The sequence below is a fragment of the Daktulosphaira vitifoliae genome, unplaced genomic scaffold (genome assembly GCF_025091365.1).
Source record: "Daktulosphaira vitifoliae isolate Bord-2020 unplaced genomic scaffold, ASM2509136v1 Scaffold_3, whole genome shotgun sequence".
In the NCBI taxonomy this organism is placed as follows: domain Eukaryota; kingdom Metazoa; phylum Arthropoda; class Insecta; order Hemiptera; family Phylloxeridae; genus Daktulosphaira; species Daktulosphaira vitifoliae.
The window spans coordinates 14,947,777-14,957,438 of record NW_026099574.1 but is presented as its reverse complement, the minus strand read 5'-3'; the positions used below and the strand labels follow the sequence as shown (position 1 = coordinate 14,957,438).

Genomic DNA, 9,662 nt, shown 5'->3' with positions numbered 1-9,662 from the left:
TGTATTAGAATATAACGATTCCTTTGAGATTACATCTTATAACACCAATTCCACTTTATGTATTATATTTTTATTGATATCAGATAACATATTGTTATACTGACATTTTGAAAATTTTTTGTGGCGTGCCTAAGATTCTCAAATAGATGGCTGTTATCAAGAAATATTTTAACTAAAATGTATGTTTAACTCAGACTATAGGAAGGGTATAACCCTTTTAGTATCCTGAATACATCACTGGGTAGTTGAAACTTGTTGAAACTAAAGGTTGTTACATTTTTTCTTAATCAAAACCGAAATATTCGTAAAGTTACAACTATTGTTAACCTATTAAATCTTAGTTATTTTATTCATAATCATTAAAATAATTGTCAAGCAAAAAAATTACAAATATTTTTTAAGAAATAAGAAAGAGATACATAATTATTTGTTTGATGATTATTCCTTTACTTTTTAGTAAATTCTAGAAAAACATTAAAAAATATATAAATATTATAATTGTTAAAATGTCTTAGTAATTATTATCGTCACAGTTAATATCAATTTTAAATAATTAGATACATTTTATCAAAGACAAAATAATTTTTAATTTAAAAGAGCAAAACGTACTATCAATTATTCACAAAAGTAAGACAAAAAAATTAAAAATGAATGAAGTTTTTTTTTGATCTTACATTTAATTTAACATTGTTTCTACGTGTTTTATTAAATTAATTTTTTTATACTTATTTGACTATGTAGTTTAAAAAGAGTGTGAATTATTTTTTGTGATAAAACGGCATTCGACATAGGCAATTTAAATACATATACAAGTATGATTTGAAATTACTAATTTAAACGATTATTTATTGGATAATTCAAACGTTTTCCCAGAATTAAACTGTAAAAATAATTTTTGAACCTACACTACTATCCTCAAAATGATGTATTGAAAAAACTGGTTTTGTTCTCACATAGACGTAATTAGACAAATAGTAAGACCCGTAGGTGGTTGACTATCGTATTTTTACTAATTTCCTTTTAGCCAACGGAAAACTTACTACTCGCGTAATATAATCGGGACCAGAATTACCAACACACAAAATAGTCCTTATTTGTGACCCCAAAAAAATTCGGGCAAATAAATGTTTGGTTTTTAAAAATATATACCAGTTGAAAAGCCATTTAATCAACTGTTAAAAAAAAAAAATTTTAATAAATAAATTTTAAGAAAAAATTTTGGTTCTAGTGAATTTAGCTTAATTTTAGTTTATTATAATTAAAGAATGATACATAGTATCAAACTTTTATGTTATTAGAATTAATGTGCATTCTTGTTTTAAACCTACTTCACCACTACACTTCATTATGATTAGAATCAAAAATATTTTAATATATTGAGTTGCTATTCTAATAATATTTTACCAATACTAAAATATTTTTATATACATAAACGAAACAAAAACAATTAAATGTGGTTCCAAAATAGTTATTATTAAGTAAATTTTACTACTTAAATTCAAAAAGAAATTATATTGAATTTTTTTTAACTTCAAATATCATTGAATATCGAATAGTTTGCCATTAGCATAAAGAGAAAAACAATGACAATAACAAAACAGATTGATCAATAAATTAAGTATGAAATTGTTTTAGTAAATTTGGCTCAAAACATAACAATATTGAATTTAAAAACTATTAATTTAAAAGTAAAAACTTCTATCAATAAAGATTAAATAATTTTTTATTTAAAACGTTTTCTATCAATAATATAAATTGTTACTATCATTATGACTAAATCATTTTAACTACTATGTTAAATACGTACAATTAAATGTACAAAGATATATCTAAAAAAAATTGTCATACAAAAGTTACTTGATACAGTACATAATACAGTAATATAATAATGTACATAAGACTTTTTACAGATTAAAATAATAATCATATAAACAAACATTTGAGAAACCAGATTTAAAAAGAAATACTGGTTTCAGGCTACAGCCAATAAAAGTTCATTAATACACAACGGTAAAGACTACAAAAATTACATTTAAGTAAAATTTAACTCCAACTGATTACATTGAGCATCACCAAAAATTCAACAAACATGAAGATTACTTAACTGGGATCCGTTGAACTTGTTTTCTGTGTGCATGTCTGTATTTTATTACATATGCTTCAATCAGACTCTGTATTTTTTGTGGGTTAATTTCACCACTTTTATTATGGCAAATCTAAAATGAAGATTGTTCTAATTAGTATGATTTTTTAGTTTCAATTATATATTACATACTTTAGGTACTGCTTTTCTCATAATATCTTTGTATTGTTCTTTTGTAATGTGTTTTTTATTGTAATGTGGTTTCAACACAAGTTTAACTTCATCTATTACTCGTTCTTGTCGATTAAGTTTTTCCAAAAACTATAAATAAATATAGCTTAAAATTAATGAGTTCTACAGCATCAACATAAAATTATAGTAAATAGATAAATTTAAAAAAATTGATATAACATATATAATAAAATATATTTATGTTTATATATTAATTTTACTATATTATAAAAATAATTTTGTCTTTAAATTAATGGATTACCTTGTTTTTTGACTCTAATTCTACTGCTGAGCCAGGTAAATCATCAATAATTTCATCATTTGACATATTGTGTTTAGAATCTTATTATGAAATAAAGAAAATAGTTAATTAATAAATGCATAGCAAAATTTATGAGGTGTACAAAAATTAAATACATAAATACTTACGTTTTGACTTTAAGGGAAATTTTGATGGCTTCAAATTTTTCATTAAAAGATTATCAAATACATTAGTAGGTTTTGATCGTGGCAGTATACTAAGTAAAGTATCAAGTTTACTTCTGGATGAATCATTTTTATTTAAAGATTGAGGAACAGGTAATATCTTAGGAGCTGGTGGAGGTGGACTATCAGGTGATGATCCCCTCAATTCATCAATAAATCCTTCACCAGGTGAGTATGGAGAATCAGCTTCATTTTCAAAGGCAGTAGTCTGACTATCATCATTGTCCAAATTTATTACCTCATCAGGTTGCACATTTGAAGTAGGTAGTTGTATAGGACTAGGAGCTTTGTTTACTGTAGGACTAGTGTATAGTAATGAATTAGCAGTTGAAGTGACTAATTTTTCTGGAGATTTTTTTTCATTTTGTAAATTGTTAGGAGTTTCTAAAAATGGAGGAGTTATTGTTTTTGCAATAATTTTAGGTGATATTGAAGGTTGTTTTTCAATGACTTTATTATCTTCAACAGACTGTGTTGGTACATCGATAGGATCATCTTCAAACATATCAATTCGAGGTGGTGGACTAGGCGAGTTTGATTTAGTAGGTTCAAAAGGATCATAAGCCGTTTCACTAGCTGTTGTATCAATGGATCTTGGTGGTTCAGGAGGAGTATTTGGACCTCGACTACGGACATCCAAAGTTTGTGTACAATTTTCATTTTGTTTGGTAAAATCACAGCTGCCTTTTGTATCTGGTTTAGATAGCAAATTTGTTGGTTCTGGGGGTGTTTTAGGACCTCCAATGGTAATTGTTGGGATAGTTTGAGTACTATTTTCATTTTTTTCTACAACCTTTGGTTCAACAGTAATATGCTCTTTTTGTTTTTCTGGACTGCTATCTTTTTTAGTTTCTAGTTTTGTTTGTTTGTCTTCATCACTATCAGTTAGTACAATAATATTTTTTGGAGACATTGGTATTTCTCTGAAAGGAGATGTATTTAAGTCTATAATTGCAACTGGTTTAGCATTACCCATTTCAATAGTTCTTGATATTTTTTTACGATTTGTTCCCTTTTTAAGAGCTTTAAGATTGGTATTATTACTAACATTGTTTTTTACTTTTTTATTTGATAAAACTGGAGTTGTTTCTTGACGTTTACGCTTTATAGGTTCTTGTGAAGTTTGATCACTTATAGAGTCCTTAAAGTTGACACTCACTAATATGTTATCACCAGAAGCAAAAACTTCTTTACTAGGAGGGACAGCAACTTGACGTGTAGCGTGTCTTTTAGATTGCTTAGTTTTTTTAGAATTATCATTTTTTACAATAACTGTTAAATTACCAAGTGCCATGTTATCATTATATTCAGAATAATCTTGATCTCTTCCAGGAAAACCAATATCTATATCTGTTCCCCGGCGACCATATACTGGTGATGGGGTTCGAGAAACATCTGTTTGTGACCAATGACCATCTCTAGGTGATGGCCACATATGAATACCTGGTGATATTGATCGAGAAGGAGACAATTGTTGATAATCTTTTAACTTTTTTTTAGTTTTCTTTTTAACATTTTTATTTAATTTTACCAACTTTTTATCATGATCTTTTTCTATTTTTGAATAAATATTCTTTTCTTTTGATTTTTTTGAACTGCGTTTAGAAGACAAAGGTGACAATTCACGATCATCATAAAGTGCAGGAGATCGACATCTATCTTTTACAACTCCTTGAATTCTATCATGTTTACTTGAATGCTTTAAACTTCTAGAACGATGTCTACTTTTAGACCGATGCTTACTCTTAGACCTATTTCTACTCTTTGATTCACTTCGATGACGGCTTCTCGATTTTTTATGATTTCTTTGTCTTAAAGGTGATATGGAACGCCTGTGTTGTCTAGAACGACTTCTCTTATGTTTCTTACGTTTATTCCGATCTCTTGATTCAGAATCACTACAACTAGACTTAGACAAATCACGACCAAATTTATCTTTTTTTCGCCTAGGTCTTTCTTCTAGAACTTTTCGTATATCATACAATTCTATTTCTTTTCTTTTTTGCTTTTTTTCTTTTTTGATGCTATCTTCATTAATTTTTTCTTTACATTTTCCATATCGGTAATTTCGATCCTTAGAGCTTTTGGATAACTTTTTCCAAGGTACACTCTCTACATCAGATTCTTTTCCCTTAATCTTAACATTTGAATCTTTATTCTCTTCTTTCTTTCCATTAGATAACTTATCTTTATTCAGATTTTTATTAGAAGTATTTTGGTCCTTATTTTTCTTCTTATCTTCTTCTGAATCTGAAATAGGGTCTAAATTTAAATTATTTTGTTTAGTCAAAGGGTCATTTTTCAAATCTTCTCCAACAGTCAAGTCATCAACAATAACTTCATTTTCATTTGTTAAAGTTATGGATATATCTGTAGATTCTTCAATCAAGTCTGAATTATTGTTATCTTCAGGACTCGATAATTTATCATTTTCTTTAATTGATTCTACTTTATTAGAAATAATATCACTATTATCATTTAATTCATCAGTTTTAATTGGTTTATCTACTTCATCTATATCAGAATTATTTACACATGCATCACCATTAATTGATGGTTTTTCAATAACATCTAATTTATTCCTAGTTGATAACTGTTCATTTTCTGTACTTTGTTGTTTAATATCTAGATTTTCATATACGCTGCCAATGGGAGGCATAGGAATATACTCTAATTCTTCTTCTGGAGGTAGTTTTTCAATTTCAAGATCATCTTCCAATGAAGTATCATTATTTTTGGGTGAACTAGATAATTTTTGGCTAGTTGTAGAATATAAGGCTAAGTTTGGACAATCATCATTAGTTTCTTTGTCATCATCGTCAGAAGACATTGCTTCATCTTGTTGTAATACATTATTGCTTGAATTAGAAATGAATGGTATAGAATTATTTTCTACTCGTTCCATATAACCACCATAAGTAGGAGATTGCATGTATGTAGGTTCAGCTGAATTGATCTCTTCTACTTGATCATCAATTTCATTAGGGTTTTCAGGATCATAATACTCATTATCATCAATTACTAAATTATCCGTTTCATCATCATCTAGATTAATACCCATTAATAGGGCTGGTGGTTCTGGAGGTGGTTCAAGAGCTTTGAACGACTCAGAATTTGAAGTAGATCCACCATCTTCTTCAACATTATATTCCGTTGTAGTAGACTTAGTAGGAGGTTGTACTTGTTTCTTTTCGCCAATTTTGGTTACATTCATTCTAAATTTTATTGGACCAGAGTTTCTAAAAGGAAATGGATTAACAGGTTCATTTTCATTAAAACTTTGATTAACAGGTAATTGAGATTCATTTAATGAACTAGAATTTCCTTCTTTAGGATATGTTTGGCTACTGTTTCTAGAATAATTCCTACTATTGTTGTGATTAGAAGAACAGTTATTGGCATTATTAGTGTTTCTATCAGAACGATGATCAGAATACATTGGTGTTTGAGTAACATGTTTGTCAATATTTTTCATTTCATTTTCCAATGATTTTTTTTTAAATTGCTTTTCTTGAACATTTAAAATAGTATCCAAAATATTAATTGAATCTATATTGTGAGATATGTTAATATTTTTTCGAGCTGGTCTTCGTAAGATTTCACTGATTTCTTTTCTTGACATCAGATCTGCTGTGGAAAAACGTATTCGAGGAATTGTTGACATAAATAAAGGTCCATCACCACCAATATCATTTTCATTATCAGATCTACAAATAAATAAAAATTGTAACAAATGAATTTTTGTATAAATATTTTTGAAAAAATTACTCTAATGGAGCATAATCTAATTCATGTGAACTTCCAAGTATACTCAATGATCTATGATCAACAAAATTACTGAATGTTCCTATTCCATTACTATTGTCACCAAATGAAGATTTATTCAATTTAGTAGAACACATCCCTAATTGATCAGCTAGCCGTAATCTTTTTTTACTAATTGATTGTTTTTTAACCTATATAAAAAATAATATAAAAATATCACATAACTTAATTTAATAATAAAAACAACACTTTTTATTTGTTTATGTGAAAATTTAATACCATTAGTAAAATACTTCTTTTGAAATACTTGTTATATTATTTAGAATATTTACAGATATATGACTCCAGTTTTGTACTGATAATTTAAATTTGATGCAAAGTTCATTTTCATAGCAATAGTTACAGTTTAGAAGTTATAGTCATAACAAAATTGAAGATAAGGATTTATCTGTAAATATTCTAAATCATAAAACAAACCATGAAAATTTAAACACATTCATACTTGTTGGATTTTGATAATAGATATTTTATTAAAAAATAATAGTAATAATGAAATTTTTTATTAAATATATAAGTACTACTTAAATTTTACAATTCTAAACAAATTTTTTTTTTTTTTTAATTAAAAAAATTCAACTATAAAAATTTACTTTTCGACATTTTCTTGTCCTATTTTTCCTTCTAGAATATTTCTTAATCCTTCGCCTTACTTTTCTTTGTGCATTACTGCATTGTATACCTTCTTCATTATTCTAGAAAAAATTAATTAAATGAAAGTTATTGTAGACTATTGTTTGAAAATTTTGAAAGAATACCAAAGCTCGAAGTTGTATTCGATGAGTATTCATTCGTACTCTTTCACTTGCTCTAGTTCTTGGCACTAAACGTTCTCGTGATACTCTTATTCTTCTAGATGGAGGTTGCTCATCTTCATTTAGATCATTTAGTAGCTCAGTAACTTCTTCCTGATCAATATCATTATCACTTTGCTAAGGGGAAATATAAAAATTAATCATTTATAAGAAAATATTTCTAAGAGTTGTACTTTAAATCACTTCTAAATAACAGAGGTTTAGTAAATGTAAAATATTCAAATTCAGTACTACTTAAAATACAATAAAGAAATTGAAGGGCCTGCAACAACATTTTTTTTAAGATTTACTTCTTTGATAGAAGATGATCAATAGAAACCAATTTACATTGAGATACAACAAAAAAATATGTTTAATAATTAATCATAGAGTTAAAACTAAAGGTAAATTCCTTTTTGCTGTATTTATGTATAAAACAAATTGTTGAGAATTATATTTCTAAATAACAAATGAACTATACTTAAAACAATAATTTAAAAAGCCTTAGGTTGAATTTTAAAAGACTAGTAACCACTACAATTTATTTGATTTGTACAGCAGTAATATCTTTATACTAAAATTTACAACTATAACTAGGAAAATAAGATAAAGTGGGTTATAGTTTGTATTTTGTATTAATTATTTTCTTATTTATAAAATTATAATCTACAAATTCAACATTAAAACTAACCTCTTCTCTTAATTCACATTGTGGACAATACCATTCTTCTAATGGAACTCTAGAAAGAGGGGGATTAAGGCAATCCATGTGATACCCACAATCACAAATATCACATAAAAGCATTTCATCTTCTCGATTACTTAGATGACAAACCTAAAAAACACAAATGTTTGTATATTATAAAATAAATAAAATAAAACTGTTACAATTAAATATTGCACTATTTAAAACTTACTTCACAATATGTTAAATCATCAATATTTACAGATTGTGGTTCTTGTTCATTTTTCAAATTTACATTTATCTCTTTAATCACACCACCATCAACAGATCGTACAATAATAAACTTGAATTCTAAGCGGTCAATAGGACATGTTTTGGCATTCTAAAAATATTTATTAAAATTCATTTTTTCATTGAGTAATAAAGTTTTGAAATAAATGAAATATAACTTTCAATATTATTACCTTAGCCCATTCAGTAATACAGTTTATACAAAATGAGTGGAGACAGGAGTTTGGTGATGCTATTTCATCTTGACCTAAACGTGTAAGACAAATTGGACATTTGTCTGATTCTCCATCAGAACTACTAGATGTGCTTTCATCATCACTTTCAATAGGCTAAAAATAATATAGCATATATAAAAAAATCAACTAATTAAGTTTCCAAGTTTATAGTATCATATAAGACTAACATTAATTTTTTGGTGTTTAATTCCAGAATTTATATCACTATCACTATCTCCAGATTCTCCCATTTTTGTTGTTTGCTTCTGAAAAAAAAATGAAGTATCTGTTAAGACAATAACATTAATGAATAAAAATGAACTCTTTTGTATTTTTACTATTTGTACTTTTGTATTTTATTGTATTTTGTAATTTTACTAATTATTATGATGAAATAATTAAATACTACACATTTATTATTTCATAACAAATAAACATTAATGTTTTTGGTTTAACTTTTAGTAGCACCCATGTTAAAACTCACAATACCTATTAAAATAATAGTGATTACATTGATTTTTAAGTTTTGTTTTAAACACTCTTTAATTCCTGTAATTAATTTAATTTAAAAATCTATTCATCTTTTATTATTTGAAGACATACATTTTATTGTATCAACAAAAAAAATATTATACACACCTATGAATATTTAGCTAAGAGTTAAAATAAAATAAATAATCATACCTAAATTAAGGCGAAAACATTACCATTAACCACAGCAATATTTTTACTGAAAAATATTTTCTTGAGTATATATTTATGCTGTATTTATAATCATTCCTTACTTATTTGGGTGAAATGCTATGGTATAAGTATTTTCCTAAGGACAACATATCAGACGTTATTCTTCCTAATAATTTTTTTTTTTAAATGTTCATTTAATAAATGATTCACCATCAAATAACTAAATTGTTACTGATTAATTATTTACAGACAATATAACACAAAACGAAGTAAAATACTAAATTCTGATATTCTTTTTCATTAATTTATATGAAATAAGTAGGTATACAAAATAATCAAAATTTACAACAAATCACTGATGTCTGATGGAC

At 26.4% G+C, this 9,662-nt stretch overlaps 1 protein-coding gene across 5 annotated transcripts; it reads right to left on the bottom strand.

Annotated features, from left to right (window-relative positions):
- Positions 1–1,705: 1,705 nt before the first annotated feature.
- On the bottom strand, positions 1,706–9,621 carry LOC126902933 (PHD and RING finger domain-containing protein 1). Of its 5 annotated transcripts, none has more exons than XM_050680717.1 (13): positions 9,393–9,621; positions 9,292–9,337; positions 8,796–8,873; positions 8,566–8,721; positions 8,334–8,483; positions 8,108–8,251; positions 7,381–7,554; positions 7,216–7,317; positions 6,569–6,756; positions 2,744–6,507; positions 2,577–2,656; positions 2,276–2,404; positions 1,706–2,216 (listed from the first exon to the last, which is right to left on the bottom strand). In XM_050680717.1, the coding sequence occupies exons 3-13, from the start codon at positions 8,856–8,858 to the stop codon at positions 2,097–2,099; spliced, it is 5,070 nt and encodes a 1,689-aa protein (XP_050536674.1). In that variant the 5' UTR covers positions 8,859–8,873; positions 9,292–9,337; positions 9,393–9,621; the 3' UTR covers positions 1,706–2,096. The 5 variants fall into 5 exon arrangements, with proteins under 5 accessions (XP_050536674.1, XP_050536677.1, XP_050536673.1 ...); XM_050680720.1 differs by having other exon boundaries at positions 8,796–8,870; XM_050680716.1 differs by having other exon boundaries at positions 9,292–9,621.
- Positions 9,622–9,662: the final 41 nt, after the last annotated feature.

What these genes read in the sequence shown, in the direction of transcription:
- LOC126902933 (XM_050680716.1), bottom strand. Translation starts at nt 8,858, where the DNA reads ATGGGAGAATCTGGAGATAGTGATAGTGATATAAATTCTGGAATTAAA. An exon ending in AATGTGAATTAAGAGAAGAG is followed by an intron (nt 7,555 to 8,107) that starts GTTAGTTTTAAT and finishes ATTTCCCCTTAG; the next exon opens with CAAAGTGATAATGATATTGA. An exon ending in ATTTCCCTTAAAGTCAAAAC is followed by an intron (nt 2,657 to 2,743) that starts GTAAGTATTTAT and finishes TTTCATAATAAG; the next exon opens with ATTCTAAACACAATATGTCA.